This window comes from Martes martes (assembly GCF_963455335.1).
Source record: "Martes martes genome assembly, chromosome: 15".
Classification (NCBI taxonomy): domain Eukaryota; kingdom Metazoa; phylum Chordata; class Mammalia; order Carnivora; family Mustelidae; genus Martes; species Martes martes.
In genome coordinates, this window is record NC_137903.1 from 45651931 (window position 1) to 45666509 (window position 14579).

A 14579-nucleotide genomic window follows, 5' to 3' on the forward strand; every position below is an offset into this window, starting at 1 on the left:
GGTTGTTTGTACTTATGTAAGAGTCTCATTTTTAAATCTTTCACTTCTAGTTGCATACGGATAACTCCCAAATATTTAGGGGGCACCTTCTTGGTATTTCTATTTCTCACAGGTATCTGTAACTGAAGGCACCTATAGGCAAATTAATGTTTCTTTCCCAAAGCTTCTCCTGCTGTTTATCCTGTTTTTCTTATGCTGCCCTAATGCCTCCTCCTTTCCTCTTTATCCCCTTTGTGCATCTGAACTAGCTGCTTTGGCCTGTCTTTGGTTATGGTGCTCTCTGCACACTGAGTCCACCTGTCAGATTTTATTTTCTCAAAATCCACTTTGGATGCCGCATCTTCCAGCTTTTTCAAATTCTTGCTCCAGTCTTTTCCTGTTGGTGAACTTTCATAATGCTTTATGTGTTCTCATTTAGATAATTTAGTAATTCTAAACCTTGTATTATAGTAATTTGTGTATGTATTTTATCATCTTTTCCCTACCACAGTTCAGATGTTAGGCCACAAAGAGTAGGTCTGTGCTAAAATAAAATGCAAGATCCAGAAGAGAGGTAGTGCCTGTTTGGAATTTGGTCGGAAGTCCACGTAATTGTATAGAATTTACTGGACTTCAAAAGCTTTCTGTAAAACTTCTAAAGCACTATAATCTGTGTTACAAATAAAAATAATGAACATCTTTTAAATTAGCAAGCTGCTTATAGCTTAAAGGTTACTGAAACGATGGGAGGCATTGTAGAGGTACGCAGTGTATAAAATTAACGCACCCCTGTCTACCTGACACCTTGTGCACACACGTGTGCAAATAAACTTCTCTTCCATTCTTCTTTCCCCATCGAAGCCCACATTTCTGGATTATATCCGGCCACGTTCCTGGACTTGTCGTTACGTGTTTTAGAAGCTTGGACTTTGTTTCATTCCTTGACACTGAAGATGGGTATTCTGCCTGATTTGGGGCCAGCATCTGTTTCCAGTCGTTACTGAAGTTATCTGTGGTATTTGGATCACTCCGCGCTTTACAGATGGCTTGCTCCGTTCCTAGGTCAGCTGAGATGTTGCGAGTTTACTGGAATCTTGTGCACTTAAAGCAGTACTTTTTTTTTTTTTTTAAACCTTTTTGGGAGAAGGGAGACTTACAGCTGACAACAGTGACCAATTTTTGCTAGGTTTTGTTTTTGACTCCCATCTAAACATCATGACTAAACCCCCATGTGTCCTTGGCCACTGACTTAGCCAAAACACTTACGAAGAAATAATTTAAATATTTTGGGCTTAGAAATTTTTTTCAGGCACACTGTTGGAATGTATGCTAATTAACTATGTACCTGGGAAAGAAAAGAAAATAATGTGGAACATTTTGCTATTTCTAGTAGAGCGAAAAACTCTAGTTTCCAAAGATAATCTTGTTATGCCTCCTATTTGTTTTTGTTTTTGTTTTTTTTAAAAGTTCGGTTCTACTCAGTTTTTACCTTGTTTTCTCTATGAAGTGTAGGTCATGATTTCTGTGAAGCAAAATTACACCTTTCACCTTGAATTCTTGAGTTCATATCTGAAATCTTACATATTGAGGGAACAGAAAGAAGTAGGAAGGGAAGAGGAGAGAAGTGGCACAGGACAAAGAAAAGACATTTCCTTTTACATCTTCCAAAGTAATTTTTAAAAGACTTGCTGAGTCAATCATATGTTTAAATTATTTTATCGTGGAACTTAATGTGGAAGATAACATTTTTTTGTTGTAAACGCTTTAAGGTAATAACTTTTGGGAAGTTATTTAGAAGTACTCTTTAGTATACTTATTGTTTAATAAATACTGACTTGAAATAGTTGGCAGACTAGTAAGTCTGTAACATATAAGTATTAATCACATTCCATTAATATTAAAGTGATTTTTAAAGATCCAGAAGCTGGCTTCTGCAGTGCTCAATTATTACACTTTTAATGGTAGTATGTATACTTTAGCTGAAACAAATTAATATGGTATCATTTTCAAGAAAATGTACTCTATTATGTGATGTTTCCATGTTACAAGATGCTCATTACTAATACAGTGTGGTGTGCAGGAATTATTTTGTTTGTCTGTATGAGGTGTGATTATGTTTGTCAAGACCGAGCATTGAATGGGATCAGAGACCATGGAGTTGAATCTTCCACTCAAACAAGTGAGACTTAAGAATTACCCAAAAGGTGATTTTTATTTGGAGTAGCCAACCTGAGAGGCTATGTTGGTATTCTAATAGCCCTACTTCTATCCAGAAAGTTGTGGGACATCTTTTTAGAATTGTTTTAAAGTCAGTTTGAGTGTCATGAGGAGAGTGGAGTTTCTCAGTCACAACTTAATTTGTACCACAAGTACCCAGCCTCATTACCCATTTTCTTCAGTGCCTTTGATGCAGATGAGTTTGGGCAATTTTCAAACATCAAACCCAGCTTTAACAGACAGGCTCCTGACTGTGACAGGAGGTTTTCACACATTCCCAGCAGTAACTGTCTGTATGGTGGTGGTGTAATTGTGATGGAGCCATAACCTCCAAACGAGACTGCTTTATATACTACATCTTGTAATTGCTGGTATTTTTTTTTAAAGTTAAAATGAGTCAGTCACTTGAAAAAAAATTTTTTTAAAGATTTTATTTATTTATTTGACAGACAGAAATCACAAGTAGGCAGAGAGGCAGGCAGAGAGAGAAGGGGAAGCAGGCTCCCTGCTGAGCAGAGAGCCTGATGCGGGGGCTCGATCCCAGCACCCTGGGATCATGACCTGAGTGGAAGGCAAAGGCTTAACCCACTGAGCCACCCAGGTGCCCCCAGTCACTTGAATTTATGACAACATTTTAAATATATTGAGGGAGTTAAGAAAACCAGATTGGTTTGGTCTAAGCTTTGTTTATGAGTGAGTCATCACCTGAAGGGAGAGAATGGAACTCTCAGATCTGTATTTCTGTTAAGTGCTGTAAATGTTGGACTCTCATTGCTCATTGATTTTTGTTGCTCTCTATCAATTCTGAATATTGTATTTGTTGGATTGATTAAGGCTGGTGGGGTTTTTTTTGTTGATTTGCTTTTTTTTAGCATGACTTCATCTTCCCTGTACTAGTTTTTTTTTGCCCCCTGCCCAAGACCTTGAAGTAACAACAAAGAATACTTAAAACTAAGGGTTCTTTAGAACGGTAAGACTGCCCTAAGAAATTTTCACAAATGCGTAAAGGAAGAGCTACTTTCTGTGACAGAAACTAGTTTGATAGCCATGGACTGCTAGCTGCTCATAGCAAAAGTCATTTTATTTAAACCACTATCTACACTCCTAAATAATTACAACTTCTGGTGTGTTTTAGGAAGATTTATTGACTTTTCCTCTTTTGCTTATAGGATGATACTTTTCTTCTTTTGAAAAGGAAAGCTTTTAAAACTTCTTTCCTATAAGAAGTATTAATGATAGTAGCCATTATTGTGGGTGTTTCCTCCAAGGCAGCAACTATATCTCGGACTTCGTTTTAAAATCCGTTAACTGCTTTCATTCTCAGTCCTGGATAGTGAAGGAAAATGGAGTTGTTTGTTTTTGGATTAACCTCCTACAATTACCTAATAAGTAAAGTTGCTTGCTTTACGATAGAATTTAATTAGAAAATTCAGGCTGCTTTTAACCTTTCAGTAACTACTTTTTGATTTTGGAAGCATGAGGAGTGGGGGAAATGCCTTTTCCTTTTAGTTGCAGGGTAAGAGTGGGTGACATTGGCAGCTTAATAGGGTACAGTGTGTAAATAGTCTATAATTGGGAGCACAGATTGTTGCACAAGTCATTGATTTTGTGTAGGCGGTTTTCCTTGAATTTTAAAATTATACTTGGCCTGAAGAATGGAACCCTGAAGTCTTTATAGAAAGCCTAATAGAACATTATGTATCTAAAAAGGTTTGTCTTGTGGGCTATGTACTTAAAAAGATGTAATTTATGAATTGTTCAAGTTTTTTATGCAAAAAGATGTTTGTTTTATGTGGTCATGAGTAATTTTGAGTAAAGCTCATTATTTTGTAAGGGAAAAAATAATGAAGGTAAACTAATAACAATTGTAGTAACCAGGTGGCCTGATGGAGTGTGTTTTAGTTATGAAACCATAAAAAAAATTGTTATACTTAAGCCCAGCATGCAAAACAGATAGAATAGAGCTGCTTCTGGTTGAGATTGGGATGCAGGGCTGGAGTCCTGTTGTTTGGGACACCCATTTTCTCCTACCCCCAGATACCAGTCAGAAAACCAATGGCGCAGCAAAAAAGGCATGCGCAGATGTTTCAGGTAGCCTCATCCTTACTAAGCAGTGTGGGAGTAGGCACAGTTGCCTCGTTTATGAGAGCCACAGTTTCCCTCATCTGTAAAATGGGGGCAGTAACTACCTCATAGGGTTGTTGCAAAACACTAGCCCTGGCCGAAAGTGGGCCTCATTATCTTCTTACCTTCTATAAATTCTAAACTCGAATCCTTGTTAACTCATTGGAATCTTTTAAAAATGTGAATGTTTCAAATGCTGCACACTCCTGAGAGTATGTGCTTTTAAATAGACTCAATGATGATGTGAATCCCCGTTGTCACCTTGACTGATAGAAGCACTCCCGTAACGGAACTGACAAGAATTTAACAAGATTTCTTAAAGGCACTCATGTTTCCACCTCCAAAATTACTTTCATATTTATCTGCTTAGCATTTTAGTATATGTGCTGCCGAAGCGAGCACTATCTGTTTAGCATTTTAAAAAGAAAAGCATGTCTGCTTTTACCTAGGTATTTAAGTGTTAGAAATAGTGTGTATACTTTATAGTTAAATTTTAGAATTTATGGAGAGGAAGGAAACCAATGAGGCCTTAACTTTTGCTGGTGTAAAGAATGCTTCTAGTCTTGAAAGGCAAAATTCTTAATGGAAGATAGTTCACACTTTGTTAATAATGTGTCATGGACTTGCCTGCTAACCTTGTGCAAAATTTTATGTGACTTACATAGTTTTTATGAACAGTTTATATGTGTGTGCATAAATGCTACAGAGACAGCTCTGTCTTGGACACTTTCAGATATCTTATTTCTAGGCTTTATGTTTATGGCTCAGAAATTGAAGAAACTGGGACATAAAGGTTCTGAGGAATAAAATGAGTATTACTAGTAAGGCTTATATAAGCATTTGAGTAGTTTCTAACATCATTAAAGTTTCTATCAGGTAATAGAATTTTGGAACCCAGTTTATAAAGGAGGTAAAACACAATTTCAACTCTGGTTGAAAGGGGGAGAATGGAGTCCTCCTTGCTTGGTCTGCCTGTGCTCTTTCTCACCCTAAATTTAATGCCCTGCTTGAACATCAATAATTAAAAACTGGAAAGCTGTAGCCTATATAATCTACGAAGTCCTTTTAATCGAGTTCCCACTTTGTTTTTCTGTAAAGCATAAAGACTTTTTAATAGCTAATTTGGATTTGAGAAAAAGGGCTAATCTCAGAAGTGATGTAGTTTTAAAAAAACAACTAAGACTGCCTCTTCTGTATTCCCTTTTTTCCCCCAAATGTTTTCTTCCTTATTTCTACTAGCACTGCCAAGGGAGTGCTGATGTGACACTAGCAGGTAATCTCCTTGCTGTGGGGTTCATTTGTTTCAGTGAGGTGGTGGGTGTGCTCCCTTGTGGTTCTGAGATGTGAGGCAGTGTGTGCATGCAGTCGCGTAGGGATACAGTTCGGGTGCCCATGTGCAGATGTGCCAATTCTTGGGTGAGAAGAGTGCTGCAGCTCCAGCCACGGCTCTGCCATTTGGTCCCGTGCGGCAGCTTCCTTCCTGTGTCTACACTCATCCAGCTTGTGCTTTTAAATCTGTCGTGTTCTGAGCACAGCAGAGGTCATGGACATGTGTGGTGGTTTTAAAGGTTTTTCTATAATTAAAGATGTCTTTCCTGATTCAGTCCTGTTGCTGTTTTCCAGAATTTCTATTCAGGAACCACCCCTTCTCCCCCACACCCTGCCCTGTGTGTCTAATCACTGGTACTATCACTTTGTTCAGTATGCACTGTCTTAAAATATACATACATAAAATGGCAAAATATTGGATATGTGAAGAATGTGGTAAATAAATGTATTTGGGAAAAACTTAGTTCTGTTGTTTTTAAAAGTAATCAAGTTCATTCAATATCTACATATTTCATAATTACAGATGTTTTTCAGTTTTAAAAGATTGTGAGAGCACGCATGCACAAGTGGGGTGTGAGGGGCAGAGGGAGAAGCAGACTCCTCACTAAGTAAGGAGCCTGATGTGGGGCTTGAGCCCAGGACCCCGGGATCATGACCTGAGCCGAAGGCAGGCACTTAACTAAGCCACCCAGGAGCCCAGAATGATGGAGGGGGAATCGTGTTGAAGATTACAAATCAATAAATGGTAGGGCCCTGTTGTGACACTGCCACTTTGAGCCGCCTCTCTTTATTGTGGTCATTATTTGTTCCTTGACTCCTTTTGCAGTTGGCCTCTTAAAACTTGTGAATGACTGTTTCTAAAAATGCACTCAGCTCTTCCCCTAATGGGTAGAAATGGACTTCCCTTTCTAATGAGAGTTGGTAAATACGTTGGTGGAGAAGTGTCCCTTTTCAGACAAGACTGGGGGAAACTGATTTTGAAGCAAGATTCATTGCTTTCATTCCTCCAAAGAATCTCATAATAGGAACCTATTATGAGTAGGATTTGACATCAGAACATTCTTCCCATAGAAGCAGCATCATACTAACAGCTAAGAAGTTTTCTAATCTCCCCTGCTCTGGCTCTAGCCACCTGCTTCTGCAGGGCCAGAGGACGGGGAAGGGTGCAGTTCCTTCAGAAATTAGATGAGTCCCTTTCTGTTTGTTGGATCAAGTGAGTATTCTTTGGCACCAGGGCAAAACCATGGTGTGGCAGTTTTCCTTAATGAATTTAAAGAAGTTGAGGGTCTTGACCTTTTAGGCTCAACTTGCATTTGGACGCCAATGAATGAAGTTCATGAAACTTAAAACTGGAATATCAGTATGTAACTATACCGTGAGAAATCACACAGGTTGGTAAATACACCATGAGAAATCAGTCAGGTTGGCACGATTGCTCTGTAGAAGACCAGTTTATGGTACGATGAGAAGGAGGAATTTCTTTTAGACTGCATCGACATCACATGCCAGGTACCGCGCTGTGTACTGAAGATAGGCTTGTGGACAAAACCAAAAGCATCTTCTTCCATAGGCACATTCAACGTGGAATCAGAAGGAGGGGACTTAACTGAATGATGACATAACTGAGACAAGCTGAGGCATCATCTCAGTTTTAGGAATGTCCTCCTGTGGAAGCAGCACTAGAAGTTACTCTTACCCTGAGAGACGCTTGGCTGGGCAGTGTCTCCTTCACAGCACTTAGGGATACCTTCAGTGTTCAGCTACACTAAGTACAAATATTGGCCTATTCCCCAGTCAGACTCCTTCAGGAAGCTATGCATGCTGTTTGTTAAGTGCCCACGAATAAGTGTGTAATCCCTGCCCACACACTTAGAAAGGGAATTGGTGAGGGGTGCCTCGGTTGTTCAGTCAGTTAAGCATCCAGACTTGATTTTGGCTTAGGGCGGTGAGACTGCACTGAGCTTGGATCTTGGCTTAAGATTTTCTCCCACTCCCCAACTCTTTTATCTCTCTCAAAAAAAAAAAAAAAAGAAAAAAAGAACAACAGAATTGATCAAGGAGATCAGTGCAAATACACTCCTGCTTTTCCCCAGCTCAGGGCATGTTCAGTGATCATACTGAATCTGTTCTGAGGTACTCTCCGCTTGAAGCCGGAGGTCCCTACTGCTGAGCTGGGGGTGTGTGAAGCCGCCACTGAATTCAGTCAATGCCAACAAGCTCAGTTAGCCCTGTTCGTTACAACTAGGTGACATTTTTACTGTCATGAGGTTTTCCATTTAGGAAAATTACTACTTGCTCATCTTGGATTGTGCTGTGATATTTTCCATCAAAGACCTCAATATTTTACCTCTCTCCACTTTAGGGTTCCCTTGGTATCGAAATTAGGAGTTTTCCCAAGAGTGGCAACTGTGTTGTTCGATAGCTATGATCTTATTGTAATATATATATTTTAAAACTTTATTTATTCATGAGAGAGAGGCAGAGGCAGAGGGAGAAACAGGCTCCCCAAGGAGCAGGGAGCCCAATGTGGGATCCTGGGATCATGACCTGAGCCAAAGGCAGACACTTAACCATCTGACTCGCTCAGGTGCCTTTATTGTAATACTCTTAAGTTCTCACCTGTTTTTGTGCATTTACTTCATATACTTCCACAACTTTAATGCACACCTTTGCTCAGGAAACTATGTATAATCACACCATTGCACAGGATGGAAAATGAGAAGTAGCCTTTGATGTCTTTTTCTTCATACCAAAGATCTAATCACTTAACCAAATTCAATAGATTTTATTTTCTATGTGTCCTTGAATCTGTTCACTTGTCTTTATCTCTTCTATCCATCCCATACTTAGATACTTTTTTAAATTATTTATTTATTTATTTTTAAAGATTTTATTTATTTATTTGACAGATCACAAGTAGGCAGAGAGCCCGATGCGGGGCTTGATCCCAGGACGCTGAGATCATGACCTGAGCCGAAGGCAGAGGCTTAACCTGCTGAACCACCCAGGCGCCCCCATACTTAGATACTTTTTAAAAACTAGGTTAAGAATATGAAAAATTAGTTACCTTGTTCTTCCAGTACCCAAAGCCTTGATAAACTTTAAGAGGAGCTCTCAAAATTTTAGAATCTCTGAAGTTAGTCTTCTGGTTATGGTTCCAAACTAGACTGTAGAGTCACACCACCAGTGAGGAAGGCAGAAGGCAAGCTGGAGGGAAGTTACCTTCCACCGGCTTGTGCATTGCTTTTGCCCTTGACGTGTTTGATAAACTGCCAGTCCTTAGGGGGAACTAGGTGTGTGCTATATGAGTGTTGTGTGTTCTCTGTTGATTTCTTGGAAAATCTAGAGAAAAATGAGTGATGGGATAGGGCTAAAGGCTAAAATGCTCAGCCAGCCAAGGTGTTTGACTAAGAATTACAATGGGCCACAGAGATTGTGTGTATTTTTTTTTTAAAGATTAAAAAAAAAACTTATTTGACAGAGATCACAAGTAGGCAGAGAGGCAGGCAGAGAGAAGAGGGAAGCAGGCTCCCTGCTGAGCAGAGAGCCGGATGTGGGGCTCAATCCCAGGACCCTGAGATCATGACCAGAGCGGAAGGCAGAGTCTTAACCCACTGAGCCACCTAAGTACCCCTGTGTGTGTATATTTTTAAAAAAGATTTATTTATTTTAGAGACTCGGATGGGGGAGGGGAGGGACAGAGGGAGAGAATCTTCAAGCAGGACTCCCCCCCCCCTCCCCATTGCAGAGCTCACTGGGGGCTCTATGCCACCACCCATGAGATCATGGCCCAAGCCAAAACCAAGAGCTAGATGCTTAACTGATTCATTTCAACACTTCGGTCATATTTTTCATTGCTATTATCCTGAAAACCAGAAACCAGAGACCAAATCCATCAGTACAGGAGAGCTGTTCAGTTGATTTTCAAAACACCACGTAGTTTGGGCCAGGCACCGTGCTTGGTACCAGGGAATAGGAAAGTTGGACAAGATAAGTTACCTTCCCTTCTAAAATTTGGCAGACTGGAATCATCTAGACATTGGGATTCCACCCGCACTCTTTGGCATTAAGGCTCCATTTTTTTTTCCCCCAAGGTATTGAGTGGTATTAGGGAATTTGTTCATAATATTGCTAGGATTCTAAAAAGGTTTATTTTATTTATTAGAGAGGAAATCAGCAGGAGCAGGGGGAAGAGGGAGAAGCAGACTATCCCTGAGCAGGGATCCGGATGTGGGGCTGGATCCCAGGACTCTGAGATCACCTCAGCCCAAGGCAGACACTTAACCCACTGGCGCCCCAAGGCTCCATATTAATAGAAAATGACCCCCGGTGACCGTAAGGGGCAGGACTTCAGCTCCTCCATGCCAGTGCTTTTATGCCATTTCCTGAGAACAGCTTTCTGGGAAGCCCCAACTAATTTTTTCGGGTTGGCTCCTCCTAAAGCTCAATCATCTTCCCTGCCTCCAGCCAAAAGAAGACTCAACCTACGAATGCCTTCAGGGTGCTGGGTGGGGTGGGGATGGGGGCGTGGTGGTGCGGATAGTGCGTAGGTGCCCAAGGAAGCCTTCACCAAGAGGTCAAGGGCAGGGGCGACATCCGCAAGGAAGCCTCAACAGATGGGAAAACAGAGCTTTTGGTTAAGTTCACTTTGAATTTGGCTTTTTTTTTTTTTTTTTTTTTGTAAAAATAGGAAAAACAACAAAAAGGTGGGAGAGAGCGATGGGAAAACAAATCTCTTAGAGCCTGCTAGCTCCAATCTGGCAGCTGGCGCCTTTAACCGGGAGCCGCGAAGGTCGTCCCCGGGGGAGGAGGGAGAGCGACCCCGGCCCCGCTGGCGCCTGCGCACTGGCGACGACCTGCGGGCGGAAGCGCCGGCATCTACACACTTGCGCATTCCGTGAGAACCGCCCGATTAAATGTTTGTTTTTTATGGCTGCTGAACCTATCCTGTGGTGAGAAACACCACATCCCGGGGTGTTGGGACTCTTCGCTAGCCCCCTCCTCCGCCGGCACTCCGAAGACAGCCCCCCGTGAGGGCGGCCAAAGCTCGGGGTCCTGGGTTTCTATGGCGACACGCTGGCGCTCCGGGAAAAGGCGAGGCGGGATGTCTGGCGGGAAACACAATTTGCAGGTAGCGGCCGTCTCGGTTTCCCATCACTTCTGGTGAGCGACGCGGCGCGGACTCTGCCCTACCCCGAGTCCTTGCAGCTGGTGTGCCCCGGGGCGCTGCGTGGAGCGGGGGAGGGAGGCCCCGGACCCCAGCTCCCCGCCTGGAGCCAGGGCGCCCTCCGGGTGGGGCCAGCAGCCGGTGGGTGGCCCGAGCGTGACCTTCCCGGCCTGGGTCCGGACCCCGACCCAGCCGCAGGCTTCTCAGCCGCGTCAGGTAACCTGGAGAACGCGGAAGGCTCCCCAAAGAAGGAAAACCCACGCCAGAGGAATTATAAACTCTGATCCTAACAGAAGCACTAAATGGGTCTCTCTCGTTTTCTCTCTTCCTTTTGCCTGCAGGACTGTCCAATCCCAGTACGCCGCTGATCTAAGTCCGCTTTCTGGAGCGGTATTTCAAATGACCAAAGAGTGGTAGGAAGCCTTGACAATTATGTCTCTTCCGAAATCGTCCTCCACATTGCTAACCTCCATGTTAACGCCTGGGGGCAAAAAATTAAAAGTCTCTGCATCCAAGGAGGAGACAGGTAAATTTCTTGAAGGATTCCGCAGACACAAGTAACCATGGCCATGGACGGAACTCACAGCCCCTTCCCCGTTCCGCTGAATCTTGAGATTTCGGGATACCTTAATTAGTTTTGTCTTTCTAATACACTTGTTTCAACAAAATCAAAAGCCATTCCTTTTATGGTACTTTTGAGTCAGAGCCCGGCCTCAGTACTCCACCTGAAGACTGTACCTTTTTTTTTTTTTTTTTTTAGATTTTTTTTTTTAATGTTATTTTTTTTAAAAAGATTTTATTTATTTATTTGACAGAGATCACAAGTAGGCAGAGAGTCAGGCAGAGAGAGAGAGAGAAGCAGGCTCTCTGCTAAGCAGAGAGCGGGATGCGCGGCTCCTTTCCAGGACGCTGAGACCATGATCTGAGCTGAAAGCAGAGGCTTAACCCACTGAGCCGCCCAGGCGCCCGTGTACTTTTTTTTTTATATGATGATGAGTTTTATATTGTTCTAAAGCTTCTTTTTAAAGGTTTATTTATTTTAGAGAGAGAGAAAAAGGGGGGGGAGCGGCAGAAGGAAAGGGAGAATACGCAAGCATACTCCCCAGCCAAGTGCAGAGTGCAACGGAAGGGCTGGATCTCACTACCCTGAGATCATGACCTGAGCCGGAATCAAGGGTCGTATGCTCAGCGGACTGAACCACCCAGGCGCCCCTAGTTTTATATTCATCCTGTTTTAGTTACAGTAGTTGCATGAAACTTTTTTTTTTGGTACCTGGGCTCTGACTTTAAGGAACCAGTTTGTATGAGGTTTTAATAATTATTCTAAATGACAGTAATTCCTTAAGATTTTCATTCATATAGAGATAAATGCAGGTCTGCTCTAGAATAAGAATCATCTAGACTCATCCCTACTCCCATTATGCCAAAACTCCCTTTAAGGGGAGACTGTGCTAAAGCCCCACCTAGCTTTTTTTTTTTTCCCCCTTCCTATTTCTTGTGATATTCTACCTGCATTTCAAACATTCAAGAGATAAAGAGATTTGGTAATGGGAACTTTAGAACTTTTGCTGGTGAACAGGGAAGGCATGCTACCTCCTTATAGAAATTAATGATGAGGGAGCAGAAGGCAAGCTGGGGCAAAGTTAAGCTGACACCCGAAACCCTCCCAGCACCTACCTACTCCTGGGTGGGATGTGTGTGACACTTCAGATACTGCTGGCTGCCCTAAAGCCAATGGAAAGGAAAAACAAATGGTTAACTAACAGAGATCACAGTCCTTCCAGACAGGAGTCTCCATCATTTTACCAGTGTCTTAGTGATTTACAAGGAAAAAGCATTCATATCAATAGTGTAACTTTCAGAGACCCATAATTCAATTTTCTGGAGCCCTAACATTACGCTCTTCCGTAAGTGATGTGGGAAACAGAGGCAGAAGGAAATGTAAACAAAGTTGTTTCTTTACCACCTGCTACTTATTGACAGAAAGTTGTAATAGAAAGAGTATATAGCATTCCTCCAAAAAAGCTCCCCAAACCGACTTAATGTTAATGCCTTACTAGAAGAAAAACACTTTAACTCAGCATTAGCCAGGCCTCCAGTATCCTATAAATCTTTACACTTCCCTTTTTCCTTACCTCCCCCAAGTCCCAAGTATATCATCAGCCATTCCTCGCAACCCCAATGCAGCAGCTCTTTCTGCCCACGGGTCCTGTCCCCTGCTTTAGTAAAATCACCTTTATTGCACCAAAGACATCTCAAGAATTCTTTCTTGGCTGTCAGCTCTGGACCTTATCAACATTCCAAAAATATATCATTAACATAAGCCATGCTTTGTGAGGGGCATAGATTAGTGGAGAGGGCTATAAGCAACAACCCCACTCTCCTTGACGTCACAGGAGGCCTTTTCCTGTTTGTCCCCATTCCCTATCTTTACAACTCCTCTGCCCTCCTCAGGCTGAACACTCTCCGTACAGTTCTTACTCTGCCGCTCGCTCGGATTATTCCACTCTTCATTTCCAACAATCCTAATTCTGCTTTTACTTTTAAACCCGACTCAGATCCCTTCCACTGTAGAAATGCCCCAATTAAATCCGTTCTTCTCACCTTTGGATTTACACAGAAATAATTACTAAATAATTTGACGATTTTGAGGAAAGGTTTCTTTTGTCCTTTTCACGTCAAAGGGGAAATAGGCATTCCCATCATGTTAAGGCTGTTCCATTTAATTGAGCAGGTGATGTGAATTTAATTTTCCATTTTGAATTTGGAATAATGGAGGTTCATCTTTGTGCCTCGGTTTTTGAAACTGTGATGTTAGTGTGAGGAAGGAAGGCAATATGAGGTTTTTGTTTTTTTTTTTTGACTAGATGATGTTCAGTATTTAAAATATTGTTACTAATCTTGGCAACCAGAAGCAGTGTTTGCTCTGTTAGAAACGTACAGGTGGTATTGATGAGGCAGCCTGGGAATCTCCAACTAACCACTGAAAACTGCACCAAGTTTTTCTTTCCTGTTACTTCCTTAGGACTTCCTGAACTAAAGGAAAAAAAAAATATGGTGGATCGTTCAAAACCCCATCCTACATCCCTTCAGAATGAGTTCATCCCTGAGGAAGTTCTTCTTTCTCTGACCTATGCCGCCAATGCTGGTCCTTGTCCTGAAAACTTATTGCCCCCTAAGAAAACTAAAACCCCAAAAGTGAGTACATACCTATATGATGTACATGGGAACCCGTCTCTTTGGTATCCAGTTCATTAGGTATTTACTGAGCATGTTCTTTGTTAAAAACCAAAATTCAACTGAGTAAATTTGAGGAGCTAATTGACCTTATTAAACAATTCATGAATCAGACTGCATCCCATATAGGAAGTAGACAGGAGTTCTGAGAAGTTGTACAAAATAGAGGTTTTTTGTTTTTTTGCTTTTTGTTTTTTTTTGCAGAAAAGGGCAGGGACAAGGATGTCATAAACAAAAGAAAGGATTATTTTGGGCAAGGTCATCTACTGGGGAAGGGTGGGAGCCTATCAGACTGATTACCTCCTTTGTGCTGATCAGGAACTTCCAGTTGATTGGCTTAAAATGCCACTCTTGGGAGATGCTAGAACTGCAATCCAGTTGCTTTGCTGATGTGAGGCTTAGCACAAATGCCTTCAATTTGGGCTTGTTTCTTTTTTAATGTTATATATATATATATATATATATATATATATATAATTTTTTTTAAAGATTTTATTTATTTGTCAGAGAGAGAATGCGCAAGCAC

At 41.7% G+C, this 14579-nt stretch overlaps 2 protein-coding genes across 2 annotated transcripts in view; both read left to right on the forward strand.

Moving 5' to 3' along the window:
- SOAT1 (sterol O-acyltransferase 1) overlaps window positions 1-2057 on the forward strand; it is a 74531-nt gene extending 72474 nt beyond the window's left edge. Inside the window, exon 16 of the mRNA XM_080823875.1 lies at window positions 841-2057. Coding sequence (XP_080680001.1) covers window positions 841-897 — 57 coding nt within the window. The 3' untranslated portion in view covers window positions 898-2057. The remainder of the gene's footprint in view (window positions 1-840) is intronic.
- An 8452-nt stretch (window positions 2058-10509) lies between these two features.
- AXDND1 (axonemal dynein light chain domain containing 1) overlaps window positions 10510-14579 on the forward strand; it is a 95887-nt gene continuing 91817 nt past the window's right edge. The window contains exons 1-3 of the mRNA XM_080823876.1: window positions 10510-10780; window positions 11158-11342; window positions 13842-14014. Coding sequence (XP_080680002.1) covers window positions 11249-11342; window positions 13842-14014 — 267 coding nt within the window. The 5' untranslated portion in view covers window positions 10510-10780; window positions 11158-11248. The remainder of the gene's footprint in view (window positions 10781-11157; window positions 11343-13841; window positions 14015-14579) is intronic.